Source organism: Lissotriton vulgaris, chromosome 2_1, assembly GCF_964263255.1.
Source record: "Lissotriton vulgaris chromosome 2_1, aLisVul1.2, whole genome shotgun sequence".
Classification (NCBI taxonomy): domain Eukaryota; kingdom Metazoa; phylum Chordata; class Amphibia; order Caudata; family Salamandridae; genus Lissotriton; species Lissotriton vulgaris.
The window spans coordinates 478,245,991-478,262,198 of NC_141687.1; the positions used below are offsets into that span (position 1 = coordinate 478,245,991).

At 42.9% G+C, this 16,208-nt stretch overlaps 1 protein-coding gene across 1 annotated transcript in view; it reads right to left on the minus strand.

Moving 5' to 3' along the window:
• Window positions 1–334: 334 nt before the first annotated feature.
• The window catches only part of TMEFF2 (transmembrane protein with EGF like and two follistatin like domains 2), an 804,247-nt gene continuing 788,373 nt past the window's right edge, over window positions 335–16,208 (minus strand). Inside the window, exon 10 of the mRNA XM_086955395.1 lies at window positions 335–727. Coding sequence (XP_086811521.1) covers window positions 631–727 — 97 coding nt within the window. The 3' untranslated portion in view covers window positions 335–630. The remainder of the gene's footprint in view (window positions 728–16,208) is intronic.

Consider the following 16,208-nt stretch of genomic DNA (forward strand, 5'->3'; position numbering starts at 1 on the left):
CGGCTTCATAAATCTGCCTCTTAGATACAAGCCTCGACACTACGGGTGAATAGGCCATGCAACTGCAAGGAGAGAACCCATGCCTTCAGTTTGGAGTGCTATACTGTTCAAAACATCTCCGGGAACATACATGACATCATCAGTGTAGATGAACCCGATCGCGAGCTGCCTAAAGGATGCATGTATTACTTCTTCAATGTGCAATCTGACTCTGAAAGGTGTGACTTGGAGAAACACCTCCTTGTGAACCTGCTAGAACAAAACACACTGGTGCAACAACATTCATTCTAAGTATGAACAGTAACGTCGGAAACAGCAAATGTAAGAGTGACAATTTTGTTTCTCATCACTGAGTATTTATTATATATAACAAATACATGAAAAGGAAAAAACTATATTGTGAGATATAAATAGTTTATTTACATTACAGAAAAACATCAAGACAATGTATACTATTTCAAATATATCCATACATAATCAAATATAGCTGTAGTACATGTTTTCATTGGTGTAGATTACCACAAATGCAAGGCAACATGTGTAGATCTCTTGTCTTAATCTTATCTCTAGAGTGTTCGGAGTCCAGACTCTGCCTGATGTCAGTTTTGCTGCTGGGTGAGCATGCTTTCTTCAGATCAGCCTCGTGGATGCTCTTGTTGTGTTGTCTGAACTGTAGTGCCCCGTGTTTTGCTTCTGTCTATGGATTCTGTTGGTCCTGGGACATTTTCTGTTTAAAACAAAATATTAGGCAATTTTAAGATGTGAAGCAGTAAAGATTTTACTTGTAACAGTTTGATTTACGTTCTGAAAGAGAAACATGGGGTTCAGTACATTAGGAAACATGTTTTTGTTGTGACCCCAAGAATATGGCATACAGTTTGCATAGAAAACAGCTTGAGTTTTGGTTTCTTAGTGTAATTGTTGTGACCAGACCATAACAATGAGCACTAAAGGAGCATTACAAATGGTGTTAAGGGTGGCAGGGCAAAGGCGCCTAGTTACACAACCTCGACCCCTACCCAAGCCCATCACAATATGTCTTCTTCACAATGACTGGAAACAAAAAAGGGTTTGGCTTAAGCGCAGTAAGGCTACGCCGCAACTATATGAAACAAAACAATTGCCAGTACTGCTCGAACTAATTAACCATAGATTCAATAAGCTGAGTTAATAATTCTCAACTTAGAATGACCACTCTTTTAGTCCAAAATATTTCAAAAATATTTTTTATGTAGATATCTAGTTTCTACTTACAAAAATTTTTTAAGATGCTTTTTTTCTTTTATTTCTATGTATCAACGAAAGATGAAATGACACAAATAGAATGAATTTCTGTCATTCTAAAGTCTTATTCACAAAAAAGGGGGGTGTGGATATGTACAATTCGGTGTAGAGTGGGGTTGTGTAGGCAACACAGGGGAAAGACAAACCACATAAATTTCAAAATTAACTACTCAACCTCGCAACACTCTCATTCATCCCACAATTATTCTGAATAGATACACAACACATACAGGTGGTGGGGAAGTGAAAAGGTTTGTGAAAAATTTACAAGGGGATAAGATTCCTATTTAATATGTACAACTAGGATAAATTTAAGAGCTTGGTTCTCAAAGAAAATACAAATACAATGAATTAAATACAAAAAATATGATCAAACGTTAATTTCATGAATCAAATGCACAACATGCAATCATTTAGTTGTATCTCAAAAAATCCGATGACACGCAGTCATCGCATGCAAATGAAACAAATATTCAAATATAGACCCATCTATATACAAATATAGACCCATCTATATACAAATATTCAAATATAGATGGGTCTATATTTGAATATTTGTTTCATTTGCATGCGATGACTGCGTGTCATCGGATTTTTTGAGATACAACTAAATGATTGCATGTTGTGCATTTGATTCATGAAATTAACGTTTGATCATATTTTTTGTATTTAATTCATTGTATTTGTATTTTCTTTGAGAACCAAGCTCTTAAGGCTTATCCTAGTTGTACATATTAAATAGGAATCTTATCCCCTTGTAAATTTTTCACAAACCTTTTCACTTCCCCACCACCTGTATGTGTTGTGTATCTATTCAGAATAATTGTGGGATGAATGGGAGTGTTGCGAGGTTGAGTAGTTAATTTTGAAATTTATGTGGTTTGTCTTTCCCCCGTGTTGCCTACACAACCCCGCTCTACACCGAATTGTACATATCCACACCCCCCTTTTTTGTGAATAAGACTTTAGAACGACAGAAATTCATTCCATTTGTGTTATTTCATCTTTCGTTGATACATAGAAATAAAAGAAAAAAAGCATCTTAAAAAATTTTTGTAAGTAGAAACTAGATATCTACATAAAAAATATTTTTGAAATATTTTGGACTGAAAGAGTGGTCATTCTAAGTTGAGAATTATTAACTCAGCTTATTGAGTCTATGGTTAATTAGTTCGAGCAGTACTGGCAATTGCTTTGTTTCATATTCTTCACAATGACAACATTTCTCAAGGAAGTAATCATCAAAATATATTCAGAACACACCCCTCTTGGTAACTGTACTCAGTCTTTAGCTGTTTCTTTGTTTATGATGCAAGGGAATAACAGAATAAAATTAACCCCTTCGATGCTGATGACAGAACGGTTCCGTCATCAGCATCGGCTTAGCTGTGCTGATGACGGAACCGTTCCGTCATGACTCCGCCCGTGCAAGGCGGAGTCAGCATGGGCGGGGAATTCGCGCCGCACGGATGCGGTTAATACAGTACACTCCCGGGGCAACATAATTTCTTTACCTGTACTTGAACAATACAGCACTTAAGGCAATGTGCCGAAAAGATCTCAATTTTTTCATACACTTTAAGCGCATCTACTGCTTCTCCTGCTCATCTCACCTGGACCTGGCTACACACACTGAACAAGCATTGGCTATGCAATAGATGTGGCTTTAGAGGAATGTTAAATGGTAATGTGAAGCATTACAAGTAAATATCATAGTAATGAATATGTATTTATGTGTGTTAGACCTGGCTTTTTTAGCAGGTTTATCCCCAGATTTTTTCCTTTGTGGCCTTCTGTTTCTGACCTGTTTGTTTTGGTTTTATGATTCTGAGCACTTTACCACTGCTAATCAGTGCTAAAGTGCATAAGCTCTCCCAGTTCATGTTTGTTATGGATTGGTGTTTCAATGATTGGCTGATTTGATTTACTAGTGAGTCTCTAGTACAGTGGACTGTGTGTGCCCAGAGCCTGTTAATCAAATGCTGCTAGTGGGCTTGCAGTATTGATTGTGTCACTAACATAATCAGCCTGTAAATGTAACACTGGTCTGCCATTTCAGTGCAGTCTGGTACTGGTATGTCGACAGGGCAAGTGCACCTACTTGCCAGGCCCCAACTTTCCCTTTTCTTACATGTCAATCACCCCTAAGGTAGGCCCAAGGTTCCCCTGGGTAGGGTGCAGTTTATGTGAAAGGTAGGACATGCCCTGATGTGTGTAGCATGTCCTTATAATGAAATACTGTCAAATTCGTGTTTCACTATTGCAAGGCTACCTGTTCCCATAGGAGAGAATGGGGAGTTTGTTTATAATATCTTATCAACATAACTACCCCTGGGAACAAGGTAGGAAAGTAGTATGCCTGAACTCAGAATGTTAAAATGCATCTTTTAGTAAGGGTGATTTTTACATTCTGTGTTTGAAAATACCACTTTTAGGAAGTAGGTATTTTCTTGCTTAGCCATCCAATGTGCCTCTTCTAGGTTTGTGTGTTGCATGTCTGGCTTTTAAATGATAGGGGTTGGAGAGCGGTAGTGGCTCCAGAGAGCCTGAAAAGTCAGGGCTGTAGGGGAAGGACATTTCCTTTCACCTGAATGGGCCTGGGGTGCCAAGGACAATGCTGTCTCCACCTCCTACCAGGAAGCTGCACCAGAGAGAACAAACCGGTTTTGGCTGAGCACAAGTAAGTTAAGGTAATAATTTATTGTACAGTTAATTAAAGCCATTAGAAACCATCATCAATTAAAACAGTTTCCTGTTTAGAAGTAGCCATAACAAATTATGAAAATACTATGGTAAACTGTGAGTAGAAAACTGCTACTAAAATAATAAAGCTAAGACTGTTAAAATGTGGGTAAAATATAAGATTGGCCTAAGAACTGACTCGATTCTGTTCTGCCAATGAAAACTTTCCGGGGGTGGTCCTCTACCTAAGTTGGGCTAACTTACATTCTCATTCCATCCAGTCGTGCTTGCTTATTCCAACCCAGGAGAGAGTTACCACATGTACTACAAATAGAGCTAATGGTAGAGTAAGAAGAAGAAAGAAAATCCCACTAATACCCTTGAAACAACACAAACAGTTGATTGCTTAAAGAACAAAAAGTTTCAGATAGGCATCTAGGCCATAATTATTTGATTCTTGAACTCTGACCATTAACTGCTCAAGGTTTCAAAGTTTATAGAAGTAAGGCAAAATGAACACCAAGATACCAACTATTCCCTTGTTGCCGTCAGAATACTTTGGCTCTTAAGGTACAAAGATTACACTGGGTTCCGTCACTGTCCTTCCTGCTTATCCTCTAAAGCAGGGCAGAGCCTTCTTCATGAGGATTTTAGCACTAGATTCAGATCTGCAACCAGACCAACTTTACTTTTTCTGTTTATTCTTTCACGTTATTAAGGTGAGCTTCTGCAGCTTCAAGATATTTTACCAACTAGCAGCTCTGTTGGACTTTGTCCCCAGAGAACCATGCCAGGACTGCTTGCCTGCATGAACTTATCCGGTTTTTATTGAATAGTGGTCTCAAAAGGGTCCGGCGTTCTTGTAGCAAATCCTTGCAGATAGGTGTACTATGTTTTCTTTGGCATTACCACAGAGGCTGCACGTTGCTGGTGTTGAGGGGCGCAGCCAGGGAGCCAAAGGATTTGCAGAGGGCAACAGTCCTAGGCGAAATTTCTAAAACTTTTCTTTTATTTTTTTAGTGAAGCTGGTCTGAAAATATGTTTGGGGCCTGAGTTTGGTGTAAGATTGTATAGTAAACCAGCCGTGTGCATGCTCTGACAAAGAGGCTTTGTCCTGTAAGAGAGATTCTTTTCCGATGATGGTATTTACTGCTTTTTAAATCTCTGGGAGATCCCATATTTGACGCAGCCCCAACCGCTTGATTGCATCCTCCAGGTAAAGCATTGCAGGCGGTTTTCTTTGCCTTGCAGTTCCTTCCCCAGGAGAGCATTGAGTGTTTTTGCTTCTCCTCTGCTTATTTTGTGCAAGCTTTTTAAATATACTCCTTTGTGTGCCATTTCTTCCTTTTGCGAGCCCAAATTCAAGCCCCATCTGCATTGGGGATGTGTACCCCGGCAAGCCAAAAATCATGCCCAGTGCTTTTGCTACCGTACCATCTACCGTTTCAGTGTCCTTGCCTCTCATCGCTTCACTGCCGTAAGTGATAGATGGAATCAGTTTTGCCTGAATCACCTTCAGTAGGGGAAGGAGGCTTGAGCGAGTGATCAAGTTTTTTAGGTTTTTTAGGGATACCGCAGTCATTATGCCTCTCTTTTTTATGGCCTCGCATTGTGGCTTAAAGCTGCCCTTGGAATCTAAAATGAATGAGCACAGGGATTCTAAGCCACCAGAGAACAAAGGACTTTACTGTATAAAAGGAGGGGCCCAGACATTTAGATCACTTCTGGGAAATCAAGAGGAACCTTTGCCAAGGAAAAGAGCCGGAGAAGCTGAGGAGGAACATTGCCCCTGTGCTTTTTGCCTTGATGGGGTTGGCATGCAGTGGCTACTTGCTGTCAGGAAAAGGAGAAATGGACTTTGGTGCCTGCTTTGTCCCCTGCTTGAGGAAAAGATCTTCAAGGGCTTGAACTGAGCTTGCTCCCTGTTCTAAAGGTCTCAGGAACAGCAAAGACCTCATCGTGTCTGTGGGCACCGTCTCTGATCGTCTCTGCAGAAGAAAAGGGTAACCGTCTCTGTCATCAAGTCCATCACAGGATTCTGTGTCCTGAAAGCACAGCAGAGAGCAATGCCTCACTTTGCAACGCAACCCTGGTCTCACCGACTCCGTCAACTAGCTGCTGCTTGCACTGCGTCCTGTGGGCACCGCACTCCACAACACTTCACTACACACTTCAAGGACATCACCAGCACCGTCGCTGCCCGACCCAAACATCAACCGGCTCTGTGACTGCACCTCGACCTGCCAGCACTGCAGCAAGCATCGTCTCACCCTTCAACGCAAGCTGTGGTCTCACCAACTTCATCAACGAGCTGCTGCCAGTACTGAATCGTGAAGAAACCGCCTGCTGCAAATGCTCTGTTTCACAGCGCAACCGCAACATTTGCCCTGACTGACTCAACAAGAAAGATACTGTCTCTGAGTCTGTCAATGCTTTAGCTGGCCCATATTGACAGGTCTGCTGAAATTGTTAGACTCTGTCATATTCAGTATCGCCGTCGCCCCAGGAGAGCTACCACGTTGGAGGAACAGTGTTTTAACGATTTTCCTGCAATTTAAAGGTTTTTTCAATAGTTTTGCATGTTGGAATTTTATCGTATCTGGTCATGTTGGTTAAGGTGAAGATAAACTATTTTTTTAAACTGGTGAGGTATCCATTTGTAGTGTTTTCAATGTATTATTGTATGTGTTCACAAATGATTTGCACACTGCCTCTGAGATAAGCTACCTGCTCGTGCCAAGCTACCAAGGGGGTGAGCAGGGGTTATTTTAGGAGTGTATCCCCATTACCCTGAGTAGAAGCAATGATCCCTATATGGAAAAAGGTACCTTCCTCTGCCAACTAGAGACCCCCAGTTCTAACAATGTGGAAGCAAGGAACTGCAGAATAATATTGGAGTAGGTAAAAAAAGGTCAGGTGACAGTTGCACTGTAAAGGAATAGAATAGAAAGGTTTTTTGTATAGCTTATTGCTACCGGGAAGCATCCCAGCGCTGTGTGATCACTTGAGTAGAGTCTGCCATCTAAGGAAAGAGCCAGGTTTTAAATTGTTTAATGAAAGCTAAGTGGTTAGGTTGTCTGTGCAGCAGCAGGCTATTCTACAGCCTGGAGGCATTATAGGAGAAGAGTCTGCCTCCGCTTCTGGCCTTCCTGACCCTAGGTACTGCTGCAAGATACAACTCCTCTGAGCGTAGGCTTCTGCTGGCCTTATAAGGGTGGATCAAAGATTTTATAACAGGAGGTCTATTTCCACTTCGGGACTTATGGGCGATACACAGGGCCTTAAAATTGATTCTGTCCTGCACCGGTAGCAAATGGAGCAGACGTAGTGCTGGTTTTGCAGAAATTCGCTTCTGGGTTCCCGTAAGCAGTCTTGCTGCAGAATTCTGGATTGTCTGCAGTTTTGAGATGACATGGTTGGGGCACCCAAATAGAGGGCATTACCATAGTCAATTCTAGATAAGATGAGCACTTAAACCAAGATTTTTTTCCGCTTGATCTTGTAGTAGCGGCAGAACTTTGCGAATAATTCTTAGCAAACCAAAACACTGCACAGTGTTTTTTCTGGCTTGCACTTTAAATGAAAGATCGTGGTCCAACCAGACACCCAGACTTTTTATCTCTGTTTTCAGGATGGGCGCTGATCCCATCCAGGTTGGCCACATAGTGTTTGCTTTGAAGTTTAACTGATTGCCAAGTAACATGAGTTCAGTTTTGTCACCATTGAGTTTTAGGTGGGAAAAACTCATTCACTTGGTGACCTCCACAAGACAGTGGTGGAAATCCAGGGGCGTATTGTTGGTCTGAGTCAATCATTCCATCAATCAAACGAGCTTTATTCGATTTCAAGTAGTAAACTCATGAAAGCATACATGCATAAAAACAAATTCATCATCTAATAACATGATCTAAATACATCTATGTATAACAATCCACTAGATTGCACTCGTAATTTCATACTATGCTTTCAGACATATGATCCATCATTTGGAAAGATTATTGAGTGAACTCTCCCCGGAGTTCACAAATTGTTAACTTTCCTGGTCCTTATTACATTCTTTAAAAATCCCACCATCGAACCAATACAATAAAAACTGTCCATCATCTGTAAGTAGATAAAAGCAGGACATTGCCTCCACCCTCCTTTTTTAGTAGTGGTTTTAACAATCTTTGCCTTTCGGTAAGGTAAAACTTACAAAAAAAAAACACGTGGATCGTACTTTGTTGTGATACGTTGGCACACGAGCAGTGACATAAGTTTCTTGACCAGTCATTAATATTTGGGTAAGAGATCAGATGGTGGAGAGTCCCAAATCTAAATCTGGCCAAGAGAAATCTTTCGTATCTGCTCGGTACGTATTGCAAGTATGGTTGGAGGCTACACATGGTTGTAATCAGCTGATGTTTGTTCATTGTTGGTTTGTTCAAGGCAAGAGCCAGCCTATTATCCTCTAGATGGGCCATAATGATTCCTTTGAACTCAGGGATGTTATTGTCTTTTTGTGGGAGGTGCTTGAGAATATTGTGAACCTTGGTGGCAAAGAATTCTGTGAGTTCATTGCAGCGTTCTCCAGACAGATCGGTGCCACTCAGAGAGCTGGGGTTTCGAGAAGTTTTTTCTGCGATCAAAATGGCCTCTCTAGAGAAATTAGCAGCTCCTGAATTTTTTTCCAAATAATAATAGGAGCATTAGGCTCATTTTATTTCAGCCTTATAATTTCCAATGGCTGTCCTATATTCCTGTTTCTTTGCTACAGAGAAATCTTTCCTCCATATCCTCTCTAGACGTTTACATTTTTGTTTTAACACCCGCAACTCAGGGGAGAACCATGCGGTCTTATTGCAGCATAATTTCTTCTGGATTAATTTCTTTGGAAGCACTGTGCTTAGTGATTCCATGAACCAGTGTGTGAACTTCAGATAGTATGGGATAGGATTAGATTCCAGATTAGGTTCAGTATTTTCCATTACCTGGGTCCACTCTGCCAAAGGTAGTTTGGACCAAGGTCGGACTAGTGTTCGTGTTGGGTGTGGGTGAGATACGGGGGTTGATAGGGCACATATAGTGGCAATTAGGAAATGGTCAGACCATGGTATGGGCGTGGGGCTTTTGCTTTGAGGTCAATCAGATTAGAAAAGATTGGATCCAAAAGGTGGCCCTTGATATGGGTTGCTTGTGAGATCTTCTGGTGAAGTTGACATGCCATCAGGTCTTGCGTTAGTTCGGTCGCTGATGATACTAAAGGATCATCAATGTACAAATTAAAATCTCCCAAGAGAGTAAAGTTAGCCGCGGTGCTTGTCAGTGTCATAACAGTCTCCAGCAAGAATTTGCTGAAAGGGCCCATTGCCCCAGGTGGGCGGTAAATAAGAATGCCTGACAATGAAAGTGAGGGGATAAATTCAGTAACAAAATGTACATTCTCACAGTCTGATAGTGGACTCTCTAGTAGTCTACATGTCAAGTGATCTTTATAGATTATAGCAATCCCACCGCCTATTCCCAAAATTCTGTCTTTCCTCTGGATTAAATATCTAGGGGGGAGTGCTTGAACCATATCTGGTTAGGAGCTGAGGTTAAGCCGTGTCATCATGAGGAACAGAACATGCCAGACATAAACATTCATATGGGTTAATGACTGCCCTCCTCTCATTTGTGTTACTGCCGGAGAATAGCACTATAAATTATCTAGTTATCTAACACACTTTCATAGCATTACAATGTCATGTGTGTGCCCCTGAAAGTTCAAGCTCAGGAAGCTGAATAAATAAACAAAATGATTACAGCTGCATGGAAAGCAAACACTTTTTCTGAAATCTCACAACTTCTGCCCAATCAAAACATGTACTCCTCTCCCCAACATATTGGTGAAGACAAAGTCCCTCTCTTGGTGATGCCCATATAATTGTCTGGCAACAGCTGCGCTGTAAAGTCAAACCATAAAACATGCCTTACAACTGTCTGCCAGCCATGCAAAAGTGCCGCAGATACTTTCTCTAGGAAGAAATGTTGTGACCATGCAAAAACATGTAGCAAAGTAACATTTGTCATACTGAAGTCTTTGTCCTTAGAGGGAAAACAATACAACAATTAAGCCACAATCTCACTAATAACTAATGTTAAATATAAATCTACCAAGAATAACAGCAAATGATCTTGTGATGCACAATATTTAACAAACAAGTACTCCTTGCAGGCACTTTCTTACCAGCAGCCTCGCTCTAATAACTGTAGAGAACATTATAAGTAAATCTTTATCAGTTGATAAGCTTCAAAGCATTGTAATATATGCAGATGAGTCTGGTAGTATGTATGCAAATGAGTTGGTTAATACATATTTCTTATTCAGTTCAAAAACCTTTATTTCGGTAAAAGTTTACCATAAAAGACAATCATATAAAACAATTCATTTAAATAATTTGTACAGTGAATTTGTAAAATTCATAAAAACTATACTGGAAGGAATCTTTATATAATAAAAACAGGTCCATACTCAGTCTATATTTTGAGGTATTTCCTTCTGATGGACCAGAAGGCGCCCAAATATTTGGCCATAGCGAACACAATGAGATCTGACAAGTCAGTTTTTAGGACTCTAAAGGCAGGTAGGCACTTCTTGAATCCCAGATTCCTACATAGGGGAACAATCCAGTGCCTACGAATCCCACAATAGACTGGACAGAAAAAAAGAATGTGGAGCTCACTTTCCTCCGAATTTCTACATGCTGGACAGGAACTACTCGGATCATGGCTCCATTTTGCTGTAAAAGTTCTAATGGGGAGAGTGCCATGTCTCCACTGGAGATATAATTTTCTCAATACAGTAGGATAAATTTTATCTAGAGTAGGTTCCATGTTGTAATTAACCTTGTGAGAGAAAAAGGAAGCTGTCAAGGACCCGGGATGTTGATGGTTGAGTATCAGTGATAGTTTGAGTTCTCGGTATGACCTGGCTAGATCTTTTTTAGAGAGGGTGTGGCACATGTTCTGAGGGTCAGACCACATAGTTGAGAGACCTAAAGCCTCCAGTTCTAATTTGATAGATTTAAGCCATTTGATTTTTCCGGCACCTGGAGTGGTAAGAATCTCCCTTAGTCCTTCCCTGTAGCTGGCCAACTCAGGAGTTGTCCATATTCTACGCCAGAAGGCCAGTGGGCGTAGAGCCAAGTCCTCATCAAGCGGGCATAGGCCAAGGTCCATCCTCAGGGGGATAATGGGGGTGCTCGGTGGTAGCCCAACAAGATTACGAATACATTTATTTTCCACCTTCAGCAATTTTGAAGTATTTTCATGGCCCCAAAGTTCAGATCCATAGATTACAGCCCCCTTGGCCTGAGATTTGTAAATCTGTATTGGGGGGCCGATCGGTCTGACTGAGGATTTGTTGTTTGCCAAGAGCTTCATTATTCCTCCCGAGTGCTGGGTCAATTTCAATGCAGCTTTCTCCAGGTGGGAGATCCAGGTAAATTTATCATTTAGTACAATTCCCAGATATTCAAATGTTTTTACCCTTTCCAGCTTGGTTTGTGTGATACTAGGACTGAAGTGAAATTTCTGTGGGGGGTTAAGGACCATGAATTTCGTCTTGGTGGTGTTGATTTCCAATCCATGGGCCTCACAGAAGTCCACAAAGCCATCCAAGGTACGCTGAATGCCGTTTGCCGACTTGGATAAAAGCAGTGTGTCGTCGGCAAACATGATGGCTGATACCCTCTCAGCGGCCAATTTCGGGGCATCAGAGTTGGATATGCCCGCTAGGTGGGAGATTACCCCGTTGACATAGAGGCAAAACAGGGTTGGTGCAAGCACACAACCCTGCCTTACCCCCCTGCCATCGGGGAACTTCTCAGACAATTCTCCCATCCTGCCGCATCTTACTTGGGCATAATTACTGGTGTGGAGACGTATTATCATATTCAAGAGACCTTCAGGGACCCCCAGTTTATCAAGGACCTCCCACAGCTTATTCCTCGGGACCAGGTCGAACGCTGCCCTCAGATCCACAAATACAGTATAGAGGCTGCCACCCTCCAGCTGTACTGTTTTCCAATATATCATGGCGAGGCGAAAGACCTGGTCCACTGTGGAGACCTTCTCCCTGAAGCCTGCTTGGAAGGGGCTAAGGATGTTGAAGTCCCTGATCCACTCATGAAGACGGTTCAACAAAAGCTTGGAGAAGAGTTTCTGGGAAACATCAATTAGGCTTATAGGCCTATAGTTTACAGGGAGGAGGGGAGACCCCTTTTTGAAAATTGGCACTATTTCTGCCCCTAGCCAGGTGGGAGGGATTGGCAGACCTTTCAAAATGGAATTAAATAATACCCCAAAATACGGAGCCCAAACCTTAGGTTCATGCTTGTAAAGGTCGCCTGGAAGCCTGTCTAGGCCCGGCGCCTTCCCAGCAGACAGGGAGGAAATTGCCAGGGTGACTTCTTCTATACTGAAAACATCCATATCGGTTGGGGTATTTTTGATTTTGGGGGACTCTCCGACATCTTCACTTCTTCCGCTATCACTACTATGTGGGAGGTATAAGTTTTTGAAGTGTTCCTCCCAAACGGATGGCGCTATACAGGCCTCGACTGCTGCAAGTGGTTCGGCCGAGCCATGCCTGACGATTTGCCAAAAAGTCCGTGAATCTTGGCAAGCGAGGGCAGCTAATATTTTTGTCCAGTTCTCCTCGTCCCATTCTATTTTTGCATTGTGGAGGACAGATTTGTAGGCTACTCGTCTCTCCCTAATTGTGTTCGGAGTATCTCGTGCTTTCAGTGATTCTAACAATAGGGTTTTTGCATCCCTACAAGAGGCGTTGAACCAGGTCACTCTTCTCTTTTGTGGCTTACGTGGCTTAGTAACTGGGTTCAATACCTCTGCAAGATTAGTACATAGCTCCGAGTGGATATTAGCAAGAACAGCCAGTTGTGCCTGAGGGCCCGAGCTACCCGTAGTTTTAGTCTCTGATTCGCTAGTTGGGTGGTTCATGCAGCACTCTACTTTTTCCAGGACAGGGGCAACTAGTGCATAGATTCTTTCAATATTAGTGTGATTTTCCAGCAATTTGGTCCATTTTATTCTACGCCTATTGCTGGTTAACACTAAGTCGGGCTGTGATGGTGCATTAGGATCTACCTTATCTAATTGTCGATAGGGGATCTCAAATTTTAATGAAAGCAGGCTGTGGTCACTATCGTATCTATTGATAACTTTAAAATCTTTCACCCTCCTCCAGTCCCTGGTTGATACCATTATATAATCGATCCTTGACTCGTGGCCCGGCCTGTTAAAGGTATTTTTAGGCGGGATATCACCCTCCATCCGTCCGTTACACGCCCTCAAGGAGTGACTAAGAGTGAGGGACATTATCTGGATGGCGAGAGGGGAACATGCCTTGGTCACTGGATCTATCAAGGTAGGAATGTCCCATAGGTCATCCTCCTCGACGGATATACCTTCCATGTAGACAGGGAGTGGTTCATATTGTTGGTTAAAGTCACCACCTATGATTAAGGGGGAGGAAAAATTATGTATATCTAGGAACTGTGCTAACTCTTCCACTGGGCCTGATGTTGCAGCAACCCCGACTGGCCTTGAATAGAAGTTAATCAGTACCAGCTTCCCTCCACATGGCCATTCCAGGGTGACACACTGGAAGTCACAGGAATTAGTTTCCAGGTGTGTGGCCCTGCAGGCCAGATGGGACCCAATCCAGGTCGAAAGTCCTCCAGAAGGGCGGCCCTTTCCTCCCCATTTTGCTTCAGTGCTAAAGATAGCGAATCCCTGGCGGCTAAGTTGTTCTCTTGCCCATGTCTCTTGTAAGAGACATATGTCATAGCCCTCCACTAGATCTGTCCAGTCCGGGGTGTCTATTTTGTTAGCTAGCCCTGCCACATTCCAGGACAAAATAGAAATTATGCTGTGGGCCTCTGGTGTACTTCTAGTGTCTAGTGTTGCGAGGCGCTCAAGAGCTACAGATTTCCCACACTGGTTGGATTGTGGAGCATCCAGTGAGGCACTATGTAATTTGAGGCTGTGTGATGTAAGGGAATTATTTTTCAGCCTCTGGTTAGAATCGATAGTTTCGCCCTTGGGTGAGCATGTGGTTTGCCTACCTGCCCCTACTCTAGGTTCATTTAGCACTGTGTGGGCTGATGTTGGTAAGAGAGATTGACCAACCATATGTATTTTTTGAATACTGGTTATTGGTGCAATGTCCGTGGGCTGAATGCGGGCACAGACTGGGGAGGGTGAGGGGGATGCAGTGGTTATTGAGTGTGGAAGTCAGTCCACTTCCTCCAGACATCCATATCTGTTGGAAGTTGGGACTCCATTCCATCCTTCAAATGTGTCTGCCCACCAGTTACTTTGTACACCCCATGTGTGGTTCCTTACCTGCAACATACTCCTATTCCCTCCCTGGGCTAGAGGGGCACAAGGTGGATAGAAGAAAGTGAGGGGTCTTGCTGTTATTGATGCAGTTGAAGTATGGTTAATCCATGAGTAAATGGCATGTGCAGTGTTGGAATCCTCAAACGAGATAATCACACAGTCACCGAAAATAGATTTTTGTGTAGTCCCTACCCAAGGTACTCTCCGTACCATAAGGATTTTGCTCCTTAGGTGGTTGGGTATTGGCTTGTTGACGTCTAACCAGTGGATCACCTTGTTCTTTAGAGAAGCAAAGTTTTCCTGCTGGTTGTACATCAGTTCGGTAACTCCAGTCAGCACCACAACGTAGGGGCTAACCTCAGGTGGAAGATCTACAAATCCCCTTGATCGTATAAAACTGGTGCTGGCTCTCTGCGATGTTGGGGGATTTGAGTTCTGGCCATTTTTCCTCGGGTTGGGAGGGTCGGTCGGGGCTGGTGCTCTTTGACCAGGTGCAGCTAGGGGGGGTGGAAGAGTGGATGCAGCCCCCGGTTGCATGGAATTTGACATTACCCTGCTAATAGGAATATGTGTTTCTACCTTGGTTCGGGGTTTAGGTATTGGTTTTACCTTAGGTGTAACAATGGGGGTAGTAAGGGAGGAGATTGCAGCTGGTGGGAGTGTGTTAGCAGTTCCTGATAATTTGACATTGGGAAGGGGCCGCGGATTCGCGGCAGCTTTAGCAGTAGGATCAGAAATTGCTGCTGGCAGTGAGGGTCCATTTGTGCATGTAGTTTTAGGGTTCTGCATAATAATGGTTGCCAGATTTAGTATACTTTTTTCTATTTCTAATAGCTGCGTTTCAATGTGCGTGAATCTCTTTTCTAGTGGTGAAAGTAGTTTTTTTAATGTTTCCCAGACGATAGTGAGAAATTCAACATCCTTCCCTTTAATATTACATAGGGGGGTTCCTTCAGTGTCACTTTCTATGGTAAGATCGTTATTCTCTTGAATGACTACTGTGTGATGGGGGGTGTTTTCTGGGCATGTTGCCAGGGTAGGAAATATTGGTGTTGGCAATTTAGGAAGGGGAGATACTTTTATTGGTAGCTGCGCCTTCGCCACTTTGGCCTTTTTTCTTGAGTATGCCGAGGTAGGGTTGCGTTTCCTTTTATTGTGTGTAGGCTTTTGTGCTTTAGGTACACTACCACCTTTTTCTTGTGGAACAGGGGTGGGTTCAATTTTAGTGGAGGATAAGCCCTCCTCTGTTCCCTTCTTTTGTTCTACATTCACCCCCAGATAGGAATTTGGAGGGAGAATGGGGTTTTGTGAAAGTTTCTCCTGTAAGGGGGGTGTACTATCTTCTAGTTTGGCGTGGATTTCTGCCTTTGTAGCAATCAGAGAGGGTGTAGAGCCTATCGACCGTTCTGGTGTTTTTGCCCAGGCAATGGGGCCAAGGGAGGATTTTTTTTTTTTTGCGGCAGTTAACTCGACTGACAGTCTCCTGGCAGCTTCGAGTTCTAAAGAGACCCTATTTTGCATCTTGGATATTTCGTTGTCGATAGCAGTATGGGTCCTGGTGATGAAATCGTCCAGAGTGCCATTTTTAAGTTTGGATTTGGCTACTCTATCTCTAAACTCACGGGTTGCCATACTGGATAAAAAAATAAGATAAGATGTGTACTTAAAAATCAATTGGGGTGGCCCAGCCCTGTCTCTAACTGCCTCTAACGACCTAAAACGGCCCGCTCTTTGCCCGGTCTTCGCCCCGGCCTTTGCCCCGCGCGCGTCCCACGTTCGCGTTCCAGGCACTGTTTATCTAGGGGAAGGGCTGGTGGAGGGGGCGGGAAGAGGACCAGCTGCGGCCGATGATCGCC